The following is a 19,413-nucleotide window of genomic DNA, read 5'->3' as shown; positions in this document are numbered from 1 at the left end:
ATTTGTTGACCTGTTGTCATCGTGCAGCAAATGTGGGATGAAAAAAAAAAAAATGTTTTCTTCTTGAGGGAAATTTAACCCGCATAATGATCGCACCTCTGAATTTGCGGCAATATTTTAAATAAGAAAGTGCGACCATTATGCGACTAAATACAGTACATTCACATTGATAGTGACGTTGCTGTTGCCGGTCGTCTCAACGACGACAAAATACTGGATGTACTAGGCAACGAAGAGCCCGACTCTGATAGCGAAAATGCGCCCATCATGGATGCATGTAAAGTGTCGCGCCACACCACTAAAGAGGCCGATGACGCCCTTAATGTTTTAGAGGACATCTGTGTCATTTCTCCCGACAGTCTGCGCGGACTGTACCACCTACAAGAACTCCGAAAAATTGTGCTTTCGGCGCAAATTTCTCGCGCACAACAAGCAACAATAACCAGTTATGTCACGAAGTAAAGGTATGTTGATGTTTTAGGCATTTTTTTAGTTATTATTGTTGAAACCTCGTTGATTAGACATTTGGTTAATTCTGACATTTTCTCCGGTCCCGTGAAATCCGAATTAACGGGGTTTTACTGTACGCGAACAGGGAAGCAAGCGAAGGAAGCCTTGTCCTGATGCGCAATTTAAACGTATGAGGGAGGTGTATAACGGTACAGAGCTAAACACACACACACACACAAAATTAGTTCGACAGGTACGGCTTCATCCGTACCACATGCACCACTTCAGGTAAGTGCTTTCGGTGACTGGAACTATTGTCACCATAAAGAACGTCCTCATAATTCACGTTGCTCAGCCTGCGGATCACTCTGTACAGCCCAAAGTACCTTCATAGGAGTTTTTGGGAAAGTCCACGAATTTCTGATGTTGCGACAATATACATATACTCTTTGGACCAAATGGCCTTTACTTTTTGAATAACCCTTGTATAACAATTATCGGTTATAACAATGACATTTTTGTGGCACTTGAATATTGTTATAAGTGGGTTAAACTGCATTACAGTAATTAAAAATTCAATTTTCCATAAGCACACGCAAGCTCACTTCTTTCTGGAGCAAAATAAAATAGGAATGAGACAAAGCTTTTGTATGCTGCAGTCCCTGTCTGTCTCCCGTTCACCAGAATTCGGGGGAAGTGCGCAGTGTGCAAGTTACGCAAGCAAGTGCTCACTCACACTACAAAGGACTAGGATCCTTCATTCGAAAATCCTCCATCACATACATGGATCTCCATTACAAGTGAAATTTTCATGGACTTGTTGCGCCCCCCAGCAACACTGCTGCACAGCTAGCTAGAATTGCAGAGTGTCACATGGCGGTGGCCTCTAAATCTGCTATGACCAGTAACCTGCCACGATTATGAAAAGTGTGGAGAAAGCACCTGCAGGAGCTTGAGCAGCTGATAAGCCATGAGTTCCTGGCGCAGATCATCACCACACTTGACAATGGCTGCCCGCAGTTGCCACCCAGGCAAGTGGCTGTACGGGGAGGACTCACGAATGCGTTGCACCTTCTCTTCCCAGGGCTCCTTGAGGGCAGCTGCTGATGGGTCCTCAGGATCACGCTGCACATGAGGAGGTCAGCCATTAATACTGTTCAGCCCAGTATGATGAGAATGGGTGCAAAGAAAAAATGCCGTGTAATAAAAGCAGTCAGCCCCCTTTAAGCACAGACTAATGTAGCAAGGAGCATCCTTGCTTCTCAGTCCTCCAACCACACTCTACCAGCTAAATCTTGTTCTTCGGCAACAATGGCAATGGAGGACTGCGTCTTGTGAAAATCAAATGAGCAAGTCCCAAACAAACCTGCAATACTAGGTTTGTGCAAATATAAATTTTTGTTTAGGTTACTGGTTAATTCAAAGCTAACAGTTCAAATACGTAGGATGTGCATAAGCCAGAAACTGAGAGGGGCTTTTTGCAAGAGCAAAGCCTCACCTTGACTGTATTCTTGGGCACATGAGAGTTCTCCGACAGCCGCCGGCGCACGTCACTGGCCACAACAAAGAGGGGCTCCTTGCTGTCGGCACTAGTCCCGCTGTCCAACGACAACACCGACAGTGTGTCTCGCTCTTGTGCTTTCTGATTCCGCAGAAACTGCAAGAAGACAAACACAGCACACTTATGTATACTGATGCAATGCACAACAGTTCAGCAACCGCTACAAGGAAAAAAAAGTTTTGACTGCAAGTTAGTTCACATGCACGCCTGTGTATTTTCTCTTCTTAAACTAAGGGGCATATTGTACTAAATGAACATGCAGATGTTCTAATGGCAAAAGGGGGGGGGGCTTCGGAAGAATTTCGACCAGCTGCAGTTCTTTAACGTGTGCCTAACTAAAGCACAGTACACAAGCCTCTGCATTCTACCCCCATCGGGACGCAGCTTGCATGGCGGGAGTTGAGCCTGCAACTTTGCAGTTAGATGCAAAGCGTCATAGCCACGAGCTACAGCTAAAGCTCCCTAAACTTTTTAATGGCACCATGTGGGCCCTCGAACCGGCTTCGTTTGTTTACAGTTGCTCTTCAGCGCCATTTTTGCTTGACAAGTGTCTACGGAGTGGCGAGGAGAGCATGTTGGTGCCGTTGCTCTTCCGTGTTGTTTGGTATGCGAATGCCTTGAACTAAGTTTTGTGGCAAATGCAACGCCGCTTCACAGCATTTTTTATCGCCATAACCTGCTGTGCCTTCGTATGCCAAAATAGTTGAAGCAAAGACAAGAAGCTCTTCTCGATACCACCTGGTGAGCACTAAGGGTTAAGAAGAAAGACATGGATTCAACGAATTGGGAGGGAGAACTCCAGACCAACATTCTCCACATGATTATTGGGGGCGAGCTCCACCACTGGAAAAGCTGACGCCACCGTCGGGGTGACGTGGCATGAGGGATCACGTGGACACAGCGGCCGCGTCGGCTGCTTTGGAAGTGCCGAAGCGAGCTGGAAACAAAAGTTTAAGGTCCCAGCTTCGCTGCGGTTCTGATTAGTGGTGCGGCTTTACCGCCTTGGGTGTCTGCTTGACAACATTTGAAAGTACTATAATAGGTAGTGGCTACCTTTGGAGGCGTGCAGCATGGTAGGCTACTGCTCGGTGCCACAGTGCCGGCCGCACACAATGGAGACCGGTGTCAACCTTATCCACACGTAGCTGCAGGACAAGTAGCTGTGTGAAGCTTGGCTCATGACAGACAGGCAGCCATCGGCAGACAGACCGGCAGACAGCCATCGGCTACAACTTGAGTGTGCAGCAAGCACAGACACGAGGAACATTCTGCTATGGCGCAGGGACTGCGATGTTCGGTGAGTAGCAGAAAACGCATACTGAGAAGCTCACCCGCACTCGCTGCCCGGCTAATGTCATGACGGTTTGGTCTATGAACTTGTTGATGCTAGATACTGGCAAGTTCACTGGAACCGAAAGGGAGCGGTAAGACGCACATTAAAAAAAAAAGGCATGGCATATGGTCATGTTTGTGTTATGAATTAATGCACTGGCTTACGAAAAAGAAGCAGAGGGAAATCGCATGCTGAGAAGACCAATAAACATACAGTGCGACGCAACTTGGAAATAATATTGAAATGTCCAAGAATTTAGAAGACAAAAAAAGATTGAATCGTCGCGACGGCATATCACAGTCGCCGTAAGCATCGAAGTCTCTATAACAAAATTATTTTTTAACAGTTCTGACAGCGTCCAGGCAACAATGGTTGCTCGAGTATTGTCAAATGCTCATATGCTGCGGCCTAGCATGGTGCGAAAACGCGCTCACAGCGAAAGCATAATATTGTGCACAGACATGCATGCAGACGCGCAGTCGGTCGCTGCGAACCCATGCGGTCGCTGCACTGAGGCTTTGTTCTGTTATGCTCCATTCGGTTATACAGACAGCCCACTCCATTCGGTTATACAGACAGCCCACTATAAGAACATATTTCACAGTTTTCTCTCAGTGTTTGCCTACCTTTCACGCAAGAAGCCGATTTGGAAGACTCCATTGCGGCGACCGCGCGCAGTGGCGTTCACTGTATGTATTCGGTAAAGAGATAGCGTCTGTAAATGATTCTGTGCTTTCAGTTTGCCCAAGATTATTATACCGACAGTCAAAAACTTCCCTAGTTTTGAGAGTACTTACATAAATGTCCAGGAGGGCTGCCGCGTGGTGCTTTTATTAAGCGCCGTAAGCAAAACCTATGAGGAGCGCGCCGCATGATCCCTCACACTATGCAAGGGAAGCGTTTTCGACAGATGGCCACTCCGTAAGTCCTCGCCCCCAATACGAAGTAGTGGCGAGTCCCTCATAGTATAGTATATGTCAGGCTTGCTGTTGTGGGCCATAACGTAGTAGATATTGCACAGTTCACTGAGGAAGTTGCCACTTGGCTGCACACTTTCATAGGGTTCCTACACGATGTGTACTTTGTTTATATAAGCAATACATAGTCGTATTTGGTGCGCTTAATCGTAATGTACGCCAACAGACATGAATTTGCAGGCACCCGAGGCTACGTGCGAAAACGTGATTATGAAACCTTTAGGATTCTGTGCATTCCTTTTAACAAAATGTGAGGCTCGAGCATAAAAATAATCTTAGGAAAGCAACTCTGCATTTTGTGGTTACTAACTAGCCTTCTTTAGAGTGAATAGCTTTGTTTGCCTTTTTTGTTCATGTTTGTCATTGCCAGTCACCCGGTGGATTTCCAACACAAAGGAAAAGTGTGCGTGCTCTCCCGAAACCAAGTTCGTCGCTGAATGACAGCATGATGAGCCTTGAGAAGTACATGTTAATTCATGGCAGCTTTAAAGTGTGTGTAGGTTAAGATGCGGCAGTGCAGCACTCTCAAAGAAAACATGCAGTCATTCGTTCGTTTGCTGGCTCGTTTAACCTTCATCCGCTTGTTCGTTTAGTTGTTCGCTTACTAGTTCGTTCGCCTATTAGCTCGTTCGACCACTATGTCTCTGAGACACACGTAATGAGACAACAAATGGTGCCTCAATATGAATGATTGTATCACTTCACTTGCTGCAATTTCGGCCGCGTCATAGCGCGGCAATTCTTTGCATGGTCATCCCTTTACTAAAGCTATATCTCGCAAACGTTATTTTGGAGTGAACGCATCCGGTCCTCAATGCATGCACCTTAGTGCAACTCGTTTCACGACAAGTATGTCACTTCGTGAATGGACAAGCTAACGCACAATGAAATGTAATTCATGAGGAGTCCCTAAGGTGAAAAAAATAATGCACTTGTTTGATCCTGAATGAAGCGCTGTTACTGCACTCCCGCTTTGCGAACAAATACTAGAAAACCTATTTCATTTTTTATATACGCAGAATCCCAACTCGATGATTGACTGCGTGTATTTCTGTCGACTTTGAGGCACGAGAAACAAAAGCAAAAGTGCCCACCTCCGAGCCTTTGTGCGTGCTTGGAAGATTGGCAAGCACGCACATTGGTGGCAGTGTAGCTTGTAACACTCTTTCGAACTATCAGAGCAGCGTTCATTCGTTGCCTCTGTCGGCCTTTGTGTGTCATAGCTGATACGGGCCGCGAATTCACATGGTAACGGTCGGGCGAATTATTCAGGCTACTGAGGGCTTGCTGGAGGTCAAGATGTTGGCATTCGATCGTACGTGTTTTATTTACGACCATTCCCAACAAGATCTTGCGACACGCACTTAAAAAATGTTGCATACCTAATTGTCGCACACGCAATACATTCGGAGTCATCATGCCACAGCCTTAGTGCTCATTCAGATACTTTTAAAAAAAGTTGTTATCAAAACAGGAAAAAAAGCTATTGTCACTGAATTTGTACAACTGTCCGTATAGAAATTCTATGCTGTACACAAACTTACTTGGAGCTAGAAGGCCAACACGAACACTTAAAGCGCAACGCCTTGCTATGTGTGCATTTAGTCTGCAAAAGGTCGTCTGCTACTCTCGAGTGGTGTGGGCGGCGCCACGGTCGAGGAGGAATGTGAAAGAGAGGAGAAACGAGGAGTACAGGCGGAGGAGGACAGTGTTGCTACTTTACGAAGTTTAAGGGGCTTTAGCTACAGCAATGGACTGTGCCCCCCCCCCCCCCCTTTTTTTCTGAATGACAAGTCAGCACAGGTTTGTAACAGCATACTTCAAACAGCATAACATGACTGTCTGATACTTGTATCAATGCGTGACAGACATTTGATGTGATACTTTATTGGAAACAGGATCTCAGGCAGCTAGCTTTTGGGATTTATTCTCAGGCGAATGCTCTAGTCGATGCTTTGCACAATGTAGCATATGGTGCCACACCTCAGTGCCACAAGAGTCGTTTTGATGGAAGGCATAGCCAAATACAGTAGAACCTTGTTCATATGAGCTTGAAAAAAATGCAAGAAAAAAATGTACTAAACAAGAAAATGTACAATTCAAGGTCACTGAAAAATTTGACAGACTCAACTGTAGTTTACGTCTACATAATGTGAAACATTGTGCAAATCATTGCAACGTGAGATGCCAATTCGAGTCAAGCTGGTGAGGACCGAGCAGCCACAGACACACCTTGTCATATTCCTATTGCATAATGATTTAAGACTGCAACAGCAAACCGAAACGAATCGAGCTGGTGGGCAACATTGTAACATGATGCCACCAGAGCGAAACATGACACTCACTTTGCGCAGCCTAGACCAGAGAACTGCAATGTGTTTGGGTTATTGCCTACTAAAAGCATGCAGTACACTTCCAATTTCCAACAACACTATGCCACACGCACGTAATGTGAAACATATGTGAAGATGCCTATCGCAATAGGGTTGGCGGCATGTGATGACTCACGAGATTCGCTGGTGCCAGAAAAGGAATGCGTGTGTGCCGGCATTTTCATGTCACACAGACGGGCAAGTAGCACAATAAAGCTGCCGTGGCGGGTACTTACTGCCCTCAATAATGCGAGTCTCATGCTGTTTCTTGTTTACACAGGATATAGTGGTGAAAAAACTTATCATATGATTGCAATTTGTTGATGTACTGAACGTTGGTACTGAAAGATAGAGTTTTCTGGTAATGTATCAACCGGTAAAAAAGAAGCGCAACTGTATTGCGACATTTTTTATGTTTTCGATCACGAACTTTGGTGCAGAGAAACCATACAAAATGGGATCATATCAACAAGGCTGTATGATGCTGCCTGCCGAAACTGATATCCCCAAAGGTGATCAACATGATGCAGCCCCTGCTCTCATACCGTATTTCCACTCATGCATTACAACAAATTTAATACAGAAGAGCATGCATGCACAAATGAGACAAGGGCGGGGGACAAGATTCAGTTCAATATAGCCAAGTTTGTTGCTTCAGAAGAATGGTTCTGCTATTTCCATGAGATGCCTAACGCAGTCTCTCATAACCCTTCTTTCATATTTACGTTGTCATTTAATTATTATTTTTCTCTTTTTCCTCCCACCACCTTGCTCGTTTACTCAGTGCCTCCAGTTCCCTGACCCAAATTATGTTCACTTTAGTTAGACTGAACATCGCCTAATTCAAGCTATTTTGTCCCCCCCCCCCCCCCCCCCCCACGCAATTCGATTGAATAAGTTTTTGTTGTGGGGACAATTAATATATAGCCATTAAAATGAAGAATTGCACTTGAAAATGGTGCAGTATTTTTGCAATTATTCATTTTAATGACTATATATTAAATGGCCCAACAACAAACACTCATAAAATCGAATCACTCAGGGGGGACGAAATAGGTGCAGTACAGTTTTTGGGAAGGAAAAACAAAGACAGGAAAGAAAGCTGACTTTCAACTCAGTTTATTGAAGAAATTCCGGCCGGTTTTATACAGGAGAAGAATTGGGTGCATGCACAACACATATGTGATTATACTTATATAAAAACAGTGTTGACTCTAACTGTGTTAATCTTGTTAGTGTTAACCTAACTAAAGCGAACATAATTATGGCCAGGAAACTGGAGGCACAGAGTTAACGAGCAAGGTGATGGAAGGAAATAAATGAGAGAGAAAGAAAATAGCGATTAAATGACAACATAAATATGAAAAATGTGGACCAAGTTATGTATCACATGGAAACAGCAGAATTACCCTTTTGAAGTAGCAAAATCAGCTATACCGAACTGAAGCACAAAATCAGTTGCCCTATGACAGTGCCGCTGAGAGGAGCAGGTTGCACTCATTTCTCATCCACACAACTACCATAAAATCTCACGAGATAGCCAACCTAAAATCGAAACAAAATGAGTGAAAATATGAGGTTGGCTAACATTCAGAGTGCTGGGTAAAGTACAGGTGGGTAACTTTCAGTTTTTTGCTATGTGGCCCCACACCAGGACAAATAGCAAATTTTGGTTATATGCTGGAAGTTGTTACGTGCCATCTAGGAAGTGTTCTACTGCAAGAATTTTTCATATTGGTTTATTAATAGCCAAGGTAGAAATATTTCAGTCACAAACTGATGATTTCAGGAGGCGAGCATCATCACCAACATAGACGCTCTCTCTACTTGCCCCCATCTAGCCTCTGCAAGCGAAATTCCTTCCCTGCGTTCTCCCATACCGAAGCTGGAGGCGGATTGTGCAACGCACACGTCACGAGCCCCGCATTTTTTTCTTCTCTGAATCTTTTCCTGTGTGGCGCACTTCAGCTGAGATTCTCACAGCGCAAGATGTTGTGTGCTGTGCACAAGAAGACCTGACTAACGGTATAAGTCAGTGCTACACGAACAGTGAGGCAGATGCAAGCGAATCACGAAGCATGTTTTCATGCTGGAATACGTAGAAAATGACACAGTTTTATTGTCTACACGTGAGGCTGAATTATGAGGGAACAACCAGACGAAACAGGAGTACACCTCTCTTGCTGTGGTGCAAAGTAAAACAAGAACACGTAGACATTCTTTAATTATTTCTTTAAACTTTGATTCGTCTATTGAAGCTACAGATTACTCAGATGGTTGTTGAAGTCAGTTGTCATTATGAGCAGCATCACAGCATATACATCTACGTGGGTGCACTTGCACATACAATGGACTCTCTTTAACTCTTTCGTTACCGTGATAAAATGGTTGTTTTTTATACGTCTCAGGAAAAAATTATTTACCCCTAACACTGTCCAAGCATCCTCTTGGACAGTGTTAAGGTCAACGCCCGACTTTTCGGATCCCTAGGGACCGCAAAAACATTAAAAAAATCGGGCAATAAAAAAAATGTATGCAGGCCTTTTACTGTCCTCAAGGGGCTCAAGGGGGCGTTCAATAATGATTTCCCCTGTCTCACTTTTATTTATTGCAGGATGATGAAACTATGCATGTGTAATGAGATGAGTCACTATAGGTCCCGTGCCAATGTGCAACTCTGAACTAATAACGGTCTTTCCTTTACAGGTTCTCAAGTGGTGTGAGGTGTGATAATTGATGCAGTGGAATATAGAGCAGTCATCAAGTTCCTGTACTTGAAAGGCAGCACTCCAAGGGTGACGTTTGATGAGATAAAAGAGGTTTATGAGGAGGATTCCCCATCATATGATGTAGTGAAGAACTGGCATCGTCAATTCATATGTGGTCAGACTACGGTGGAACGGCTCTGATTGCAGGGCAACCCCACTCTGCTATCGATGAACACACCAGCAAGTGGAGGCCGCCATATTGGAAAATTGCCGAGTAACCGTTCGAGACCTAGCCCAGAATGTCAAGGTTAGTGTGGGATCCATGGAAAAAATCATTCAGGACCATCTTCATATGCGTGAGGTATCCGCTCGCAGGGTTCCCTGGCTGCTCACACCTTTCCAAAAGCAGGAACGAGTTGAATGCTCCCAAGCTCTTTTGACCATGTGCCATGGAAACCAGGAGGGCTTTTTCAACAGACTGATTGCACAGGATGAAAGCTAGGTCCATCACTATGATCTGGAGACTAAAGTCCAGTCGATGCAATGGAAGCACTTGGACTCACCGCCTCCAAAGAAGGCACACGGCCAGTCCTCGGGGGCAAGGTCATGCTGTTTTTTGGGACCAGCACGGAGTAGTCTTGATGGATTTTCTAGCAAAGAGTGCCACGATTACTGGGGCATACTATGCTTCACTGCTGCGGAAATTGCAGGAGGCCATCAAAAGCAAGAGACGTGGCATGCTCACCAAAGGTGTCTGCCTTCTGCAAGACAATGCCCCAGTTCACAACTCACATGTTGCCCAGATGGAAGCACGCTGCTATGGCTTTGAAATTCTACCGCATCCCCCTTATTTACCCGACCTCGCACCATCGGACTTCCACCTCTTTCCAACAATGAAGTCATATTTGAAGGGCAAGCATTTTCCAGATGATGAGACTGATTTCTGAAGTCACAACATGGCTTTTAGAGCAACCTGTCGACTTCTACAAGCGAGGTGTTTAGAGTTGCATAAAATGATGGAAGAAGTGTGTGTCCCTGGGTGGCACCTATGTAGAGAAGGACTAATAAATCTGCAAAGTTTCATTGCTCTCCATCCACAGGAAGTGGGTCAGGGGAAATCTTTATTGAACGCCCCTCGTACATCTGAAAAAAGCTCTGAAGGACTGCCAGTACACTTATTAGGCATATCGGTGCTCGTAATGTGACAGGAGACTACATGTGCACATGTGTATAATTAAAAAATACATACTGGATCCAGTGACAATTGTCCCTTCCCACGCTTAAGCTTCACTGCAATACTTTTCATACGCTTAACCGTGTCACATTTCTGTTTGAGGCTAAGCTGACTTTCAGGAACCGGCATTGCGCAACGCACCATGCTTTCCGATCTTCGAAGCCAATTGCGAGGATTACAAAGGTGGAGACAGTGCCATTGATGACAATGGCGAATTCTTTCAGTGAAAACCATACCACCGAATGGCAAGAAGCTTAATAGGGAATGTCAAAGCAGCTGGCCTAGCGTTGCCACGGTGTTTTCCCATGGCTACTGCTGCCAGCGGATCTGCGTGCGAGAGCGCTGGTTTGGGGCGGCGAGATAATCAAAATGGCGACGGCGGTCGCTTTCATGACGGTCATGGCAAAAAGTCAGGAAAATCGGAAGGTGAAGGATTCCTGCATCCGAAATTTCAGGCGTTTTCATACATTGACTCAATGGGGTACGTGGTGGTGCCACGAAGCCGTCCGAATTATAGGGCACGTCCCAAAAATCGGGTGCCTGGAAAACCTGTCGTTGACTATACACTGTCTTATATAATCTGTCGTTTCTATGCAAGGAGGTTATATACTTAAGCTTCTTGAGTACCAGTCCCAGTCCGGCCAACGACACGGCGTCAAAAGACGATTCGTTACAATCTCTCTCTATTACTTGAAGCCAGCATTAGCGCGACTTTTGTTCCCTTTCAATAAAATTACAGATAATTTTTCCCTGATTGAAGCACAATTTCCCTGAGTTCTCCCTGAGTATATCCAGACTATTCAAAATCCCTGAGAATTCCTGGTTTTCCCGGTTTTCCAGTTTGGTAGACACCCTGACAGGCCCACCCCACCAAATCGCAGACACTGAATAAAGTTATTTGAATGAAGGAAGTACTCCGCGTAAAGCATGTAATTTATTATAAGGTTTTAAAAATATACATCACTGCTGATCGCAGCACACTGCTCGGCGAAATTTTCAGCAGCCCCTACCCATATGATGTAAATCACCCAATTGACATCAGTAGGGCGAGCTATCAGATTGGCTGCCCAGGGCGTGTCAACAATAATTTTTCCACCTTTATGGTGAAATGATGATGTTTGTAATAGTTGGAATGTTAGTTAATTTGTTTCTATAAAAAGAAAATAACGGAAAAAGAATGCACAAGAACAATTTCTCACTACACTTAAGCACCTCCGGCACACAGCAAGCATCGTCTGCTTGTGTTACAACATGCTCTATTTTGACGAGAGCTCCGCGGTCAGAGTCGGTCTCAGTCTTCTTGCGCGCACTATAATATGACTTGGTTGCATTGTGGACTGCAAACGTAGCGACTGGCAATATGTCAAGCTGTGACATCGTGTCCCTCTGCAAGGCAGCAGACGAGCGGACTGGCTGCAGCCCATCGGACTGCCACTATCCGATCTGGGCCAGGATTTGCGTGTTTGCGACCGTCACTTTACACTGGAAGATTACTAACACAATAGCATTCTGCAAGTCCGGTATTAGGGTAAACGCAAGCGCAAGGGAACAGGGCCTGGCCGTTTGACCGTGTCGTTTCACGGGATGAGCAGAAGCGCAAATGTGAATGGTCTGCACGGTGCAGTCACCTGGTGGCACAGAGCTCAACCACACACAGTAGCAGTAACGAAATGTATTCTTTTTTGCGGCTGGTGTAAATATTTCGCAGGAGTGTAATTTTTAACACATTGTTTTTGTAAATGTTCAAAATGTTTTACAATTATAGCAATATTAGCTCATTGTTTGGCTGGTTAAGCTCTGTGCCAACGGGTGGCTGGACTTCATCAGCTTCCTTCATCAGCTTGAGTTTATGCCTCCACCGTTCAGTCGAAAAGCCCAGCTCGCCTGTGGTTACCGTAATACCAGACACGTTTGGCGCTGCGACAGAATTCTCGCAACGCAGGCTGCTTCGGTAGCTCTCGCTTGGGGTCAACTGCGAAGTAGCTGGCGGAGCTATGGAGAGGCTTCGCGCGATCGCTCTAGAGAACCGGAAGTCGACGACACGACATGTCGTCATGACGCACCGCCAGTGAAGGCGGAGCTTAGCCCCGTTCACTCGGCGAATGAGTTGAGGAGAAAATGCATGACGATGGAGGAAGGTAACTTGTAGTCGTCTGTAGCTCTCTTGATATGAGACGTTTCACACAAATTGTGGTGCGAATGATGCTTAAGCTGTACCCTATGCGCCGACAAAATTTGTCCAACCGTTTCAGGGGCCCTTTAACCCTTTGAACGTTTTTGCCGTACATGTACGGCGGCGGTTTTCTGTCCCACAAGGTCTTTGCCATACGGGTGCGGTTCCGGCCCTCCGCTTGAAATTTCGCGCCATAATGACGATACGTGCCCACTGGGAGGTGCTGCCACTTCTTAGGACTTACAAGAAGTGTTTGAAATTTGCGCTACCTTCTTGGGGAGATAAACAGAAGCGATTTCTAGCTTCAGCGCATCGCGCGGCAGTGCCCTTTTTGCGGTTTCGGTTTCACTGCGTGGTCGCAACGGAGGCGCCCGAAACGTCATTTTTCTCTTTGTCGGTACTCTCTTACTGGGCGGTGGAAGTTGATTTCTATCTTGATTGATGCTGCTCTTAGCTTGTTTATCACCCCTACTCACAAGGTATTCTCATTCTCTGCGGCAACGCGCTTATGCGAGAGGGTGCCTCAAACCTCTGCCCAAGGCAGCCGCATGCAGAGAAAATATCATGTGTGCGCCAACACAACTCGTTGCTCCAAGAGGAGAACAGACACGCATTTTAGGTGTGCAGACTGCAATAAAGCGCTGTGCGTAGACCCGTGTTTCAAGGAGTACCACACTCTGAAAACATATTGCAGTTCTGAATGATGCCGCCACCAAAATACTGTTCCTAATTTCTTTTTTACTATTTATTCCCGACTTTATACATTTTGTACATTCAAGATCCGCAATAAAGTAATTTGACCACCTTGGAAAGTTTTTTTCAATATAATTCGACCCTCAAAGGGTTAATGCAGAGGATGCGAACTACAAAGCAATGAATGATTGAAGTTATTGAGAAATTTAAATTAACGGCATGTAAATAAACGAGCTTTCACTGTATATGCAGACACAAATGTTTTGTGGTTTGATAAAATAATAATACACACACACAAACCTTATCATAACAAAGCAGGATATAGTGAAATAACATGTTTAACAAGGTAAATGCAATTCCCCTTGAAATCTGCATAGATATCCATGTATTTAAACCTGGGCCCGTATTCTGAAACGTTCGCCTTCCGCGAAACTATCGCCTTGGCAACGCCTCCGTCAATGGCACGCTTTGATTGGCTGTTTTAGCAAAGCCGGAAAATAAACAGCGCCATCCAGTAGTTCCGGCTCATGTCATTTTAATGTCGTGGTGTCGATGGGTGCTCTCGCCATAAATTGAATAAACGAGCACGTCCTTTGGCATCTTTTGGCGTTCGGTTGGTGGTGGAGTGTACTAGAGATAAGATAAGGGGTAGATTATAGTAGTCTTCTTGGTGGCGTCTTACACGCGCTGTTTTGCAGCGATATATGTTGATTCATTTAAAATAAAACATTTCACACTTCTTTATTCAATTTATTTTACCTAAAGCGGCCGTAACCAACCATAGTCAGTGCGCAGAACCCAAACTGCAGCCACTACACTCGAAAACAACACAACCGAGCCACTCTGCACTCGCACGGTGCGCTCTCTCATGCGATGTGAAGCATTCAACAGCGTGTGTTGGTAGTGCACACTGACGTCACGGGTAAGCAGTTGCTTGATTTATTGAATGTTACTATCGCGGCGGTGAAACTTTCGTGAAACGCAAACCTTTCAGAATATGGCCCATTTTGAACCAAGGAAAAGTGTCCTGCCAGTTCATACATACAGTTGCCGACCGATTTTCCGGACTCCAAAAATTTGGACATGCTCGTTTATTCGGTCTGCTTCGCAGCACCACCATTCTCCCCATAGACCATATTGTATAACAACTGCCGAAAGTTTGGACACCTTGCAACCTCTCATCTGATTTTTCGGACACTCCTTGAGCCAACTCGATCGAGAGCACCATGCACCGAGTCTGACCGGTGCATGGTTCGACTTGCTGAACGCCATTTTTGTTTTGAACGGAGCCTCCTTGCTGCCCCACGAAGTGGCGCTACTGCCAATCCCCACTCATCATCACCGTTTCTGCCTGGTTCGATAGAGTGGCTCTACAGCAGTTCCGGTTGCAGCTTAGTAAGCCATGTCAAGACAATCCAGCAGCTGATTTGTTTCTTCGTGCACACGCTGCGAGTAGGCCACGTTTTTCATTTGTGTGACTGGTGTCGGCATGGTGGTGTTTGCTTTGTGTGCTGTGTCGAGGTTCCGATGATCCAACGCGGCATACGGAAACATCGCGTCAAGTGTCTAATTGTGCCGACAGTGCCCGCGCAGACTGCGCTGGGGAATGCCTGCAAGCGGGTGCCTGGAGGCCTAGGATATGTCGCCTTCTGATGTGCTCCCGACTGACGCCGAAAATGTTCTGCCGAGACCTGCGCAGTGGTTGCATTGCGATTCCATGGGTTCCATGGTATAATAAACTAGATTCGTCTCTAAACCAGAAAATACTGACCATTGTGCACCGAGTATGTTGCTTTCTGCCAGGTTCGGCACTCATTCGGGGCATTTTTTCTATTATATTTTGGGTATTTTTAGTGTTATATAGGATTAATTTTTGCCCTTCTGAAAATAACTGCGCCGGCGACGAGCAAGATTTAGGATGGCGACTCCTTTTCAGTGGATACTTCCATGCCCCGCTTGGCCGCACACACAAGGTGGTCGCGTGCAACGTGCATCGCATTTCTCTCTCTCACTGCAGCACGCGGCTGGTTGAAACTAGGCCTAACTGCAACAGCCTGTGCACGGGGCACGTGAAAGACTGGTGCCTCACTGCAACATGACGCAAAGACTGGCAGAAGGTAGACGCGGCCTCCGAGATTGTACTAGTGGGATCTCAGAGGCCCCGAGCTGGCCAAGCCAAGCCGACACACTCACTCAACAGGGTTGCGGTGCCACAAGACAGCAGTGGATCACCTGCATAATCGAAATGCCATGTTGCATGCCATGCGCTGCTTGAACACGATGGATTCGCATCACAGCGTGCTAGCTGTTTTTTTCCAACTGCGTCACCATTTCACCAGTTTTATGACATTATAGAGTAGAACCTTGCTGATACGATTCCGTTACGTAAGACTTCCTGGCGGCAGTGTGCGATCAACAGAATAAGAGAAAACAAAGCACGTCTCGGGTTACTTGAGCCCAAAAGCCCAAAGCGCATTGGTGTCAAAACTTCCTGCCCAAGGAAGCTGCTGACAGAGGCCAAATTCGAGAAGCGAGAATGTAAGGGTGCCAAGGATGCAAGAATGACAACGCACGTCTCAGGCAAATCAATGTCTTGTGGAGAAACAGTTTGCACAATGCTTTCAATTACACAGGTGTCAACTACACTTGGATTATATGTTTTCTCCCGTCAGGACGTTTTTTTTCATGTCTTTTTTTTTTTTTTCTTTCCAATATGTATGAATGAGGTTCTACTGGAAACAAGCCAAGTGGGAAGTGGAAGCAAAAGACCATCACATTGGAACGAAAGGAAGCTATTGTAAGAAATGTCGCGCCAGGTGCTAAAAAGTCGCATACGACATGCCGTGGATTCTTTTGCTGATGGTTTATTGGAATTTCATCACATACGTTGGTGCATAGTGGTTCAATGGGCCTCGGAGCCATTTTCTTTACATGTTTAAGGTTGTGCACACCACTGGGCATATACTGAAGCAAAAGGGTAATAATCGATATAATAATGAATATAAAAAAGCAATTTCAGCTCACTCTTCAACTTCATTATAATGAGGTTTGAGTGCAAATAATTATCTCTTTATTAAATTATAATGCAACTTATTGCTTAGCACATTTACAGCCAAGAACTTAGAATATATATGAAGAATTTCCCGACACTTGTTTTTTAAGTATTCACTCAGATCATTTCTAATATTCTAATGACAGTAAACGCTCAGCTTAAAAGCTGCGAGCAGCACAACCTAACGAAGCAACCAGGCCTTCATGGCAACCTTAGCCTGTTGTCACTGTTTTACCATGCTGCAATAGCTGGTGTCCTACGTATGCCCAAGTATGTCATGCCAGCATGACAAGTTATGCTAGTATGAAGAAAACCTTGAAAAGTTTGCTCTGCACATACAGCTACTTATTTTTTAAGCAAGAAAATTTCAGCAGTTCTAACATTAATGTCTAACAGCTGAAAGCAACAGGTCTGCGCAACAAAAAGTTTTACAGATTTAAGGTACAGTATGTTGAACCCACTAACAGCACCTTCAGCCACAGAATGAGTTTGCCTGTTTTTGCCCCCAGCAGTGGAGATTTGTGAGCAGCGGTGCTGGCCACCTGATCGCTCTGTCAGCAGTTACCTGCATGGAGATTTCGTCATCCTCTTGGGTCCAGCATTCAGCATCATCATCCATGCCACACATGGAAAAGACAGATGCTGATTGCACACCAAAGTAGTCAGGGAGGTTTTCTTCTGAGCGTGTCAACCGTAGAGGGTTGAGGACCTTTGCAGGAACAGGTGACGTCTGGATGTCATCTACAGCTACCACTTCCACATAGATGAGGTACGGTGCCTGTTGTCATATGGCAGATGAAAAAAAAGTTTACTTCGATATGAGAGCAGCACTGTCACATGATTCTTGCACTCCATGATCTCTCACTTAGTGACACCGTCACTGCACATGCCATAAGTTTACTGTGTCAACACATTGAGATGGCATGTGCTGTCGGTGATCTTTAGTCAAAGGAAGGTCACTGCCACAAACACTTACTTGCAACCACTCTCATCTGTGCAGAAATTGATGGGAGAGTTCATGCCATTTTAAGGTGCTTGAATATTCTGAGTTGACAAAAATTCATAGCAGCAACCGAGAAAGTCATCCAAATACGTTTGACTAGAGTTAAAGCTCGATATAATGAAGTCAGTAAAATCGGCACTTTACATCATTATATTGAAATTCGACATTTTATGCAAAGTGAACAAAATTGAATTATGGGGTTTTACGTGCCAAAACCACTTTCTGATTATGAGGCACGCCGTAGTGGAGGACTCCGGAAATTTCGACCACCTGGGGTTCTTTAACGTGCACCTAAATCTAAGTACACAGATGTTTTCGCATTTCGCCCCCATCAAGATGCAGCTGCTGTGGCTGGGATTCGATCCCGTGACCTTGTGCTTAGCAGCCCAACACCATAGCCACTAAGCAACCACGGCGGGTTATGCAAAGTACAGTTGCCGATGGATTTTTTTTTACATAGAAAGAGCAGCAAAGTTTTTTGTGGCAATTGAAAAACTATTTTGCAATGAGAAGCAAATTATTTCATTGAACTTGAGAGTCTGTGACCAAAGATAGTTTCATGCTGTGTCGACGATACCTTTGCACTGGCTATACGAAGTGAAGCCTATAACACTTTTATGCGAACTCTGCGCCTGCAGCTGATGTATCACCGGCAGTGGGAAAACACTATCATGAAAAGTGCAGGCAGAGGGGCGTGAACGTTTTGTCTGCCTCTCACTTAATGTGTCTCTAAAACTCGAGATTACGCGACCTCCAGCACTAAACCCGCGAGAAGACAGTGCACATGAAGCCACAGCCATCTCGGCTCGTGCAGTTTTTGCAGCCTGCGTGTGGTAGGGGGCAGGTGAGATGTATTTGCAAGCCCTATGTCTTGTTTGTATCTTTATTGTTGTCAGCAAGATATGCCCAAGCTAAGATAGAAATGCTCAACCCAATAGGTCCTACAAATAGTTTTCTCACAGCAGGTACAATACAGGTCAGTCAGAACATCCATGAACCCGCTCACCAACATCCAGTTGCAATGATGAAAAAGAAACAGCGAAGCAACAGTAGGTGGAACATGGCATGAATAGTGGTTTCTGCAGATCATAGCTTGGAGCAGGTACAGGACAGCTACTGAACAGATCTACACCTGGAGGATGCTCACCTCATTTCAGCTGGTATACAAGCATCACTACTCGACCTGTACAGTTATAAGCTCACACACATAACGTAGAGGATCACTCATTACTCAGCCGTGGCACACTTCTCAGCACGCACCTCAGCTCAACTCAGCTATGGGAGGCTCAAGTCAGGCAAATTCTACTGGGCTCCTGAGAGACGTGAAGGTGGAAATGAGAGAGAAATGGCTGCCCGTACCTTGTCCTTTGAGTTGAGCACTGCAGCTGCTTGTGGGGGCACCCTCACCACAAGGTGGGGAAACTTGTCAGAGTGCAGAGGAAGCCAGACCCGTGCCGGCAAGTTCAAGTTGACCAATGAAAGCTCAGCTTGAAGCCTCTGAGCTGTAAGAAAACATTGCCGACAACTACATAAGCATATCGCTCGTGCTGCCATTTCAACGATGATCAGTGTAAAAAAGCTGGCACAATATACCATGCAAGATCAGGAAACTAACCAATGATTAGATTGATCAATCAATTAATAACATACCTATTTAGTCTTGAAAAATGAAAAAATGAAAATTATTTGTAATTGTTTTCTATAGTGTTTGTATTATTTGAGTTTTTTGCTGTGTTGTTGATGGTGAATGTTTAACCCTTTCTCTGTCACGGACGTACCGGTACATCATCGCGCTTCCCCCCCACAGTGTCACTGACGTACCGGTACACTCTCTCTCCTGCATTCAAAATTTCGCGC

The 19,413-nt window shown here is 45.3% G+C and overlaps 1 protein-coding gene across 1 annotated transcript in view; it reads right to left on the bottom strand.

Annotated features, from left to right (window-relative positions):
• The window catches only part of fwd (phosphatidylinositol 4-kinase beta fwd), a 151,119-nt gene that overhangs the window by 30,988 nt on the left and 100,718 nt on the right, over positions 1-19,413 (bottom strand). The window contains exons 9-12 of the mRNA XM_050170317.3: positions 18,916-19,058; positions 17,119-17,331; positions 1,949-2,107; positions 1,393-1,575 (exon numbers count right to left, since the gene is read on the bottom strand). Coding sequence (XP_050026274.1) covers positions 1,393-1,575; positions 1,949-2,107; positions 17,119-17,331; positions 18,916-19,058 — 698 coding nt within the window. The remainder of the gene's footprint in view (positions 1-1,392; positions 1,576-1,948; positions 2,108-17,118; positions 17,332-18,915; positions 19,059-19,413) is intronic.

Source organism: Dermacentor andersoni, chromosome 6 (genome assembly GCF_023375885.2).
Source record: "Dermacentor andersoni chromosome 6, qqDerAnde1_hic_scaffold, whole genome shotgun sequence".
Taxonomy (NCBI): Eukaryota; Metazoa; Arthropoda; class Arachnida; order Ixodida; family Ixodidae; genus Dermacentor; species Dermacentor andersoni.
This window is presented reverse-complemented; position numbering and strand designations above follow the sequence as displayed.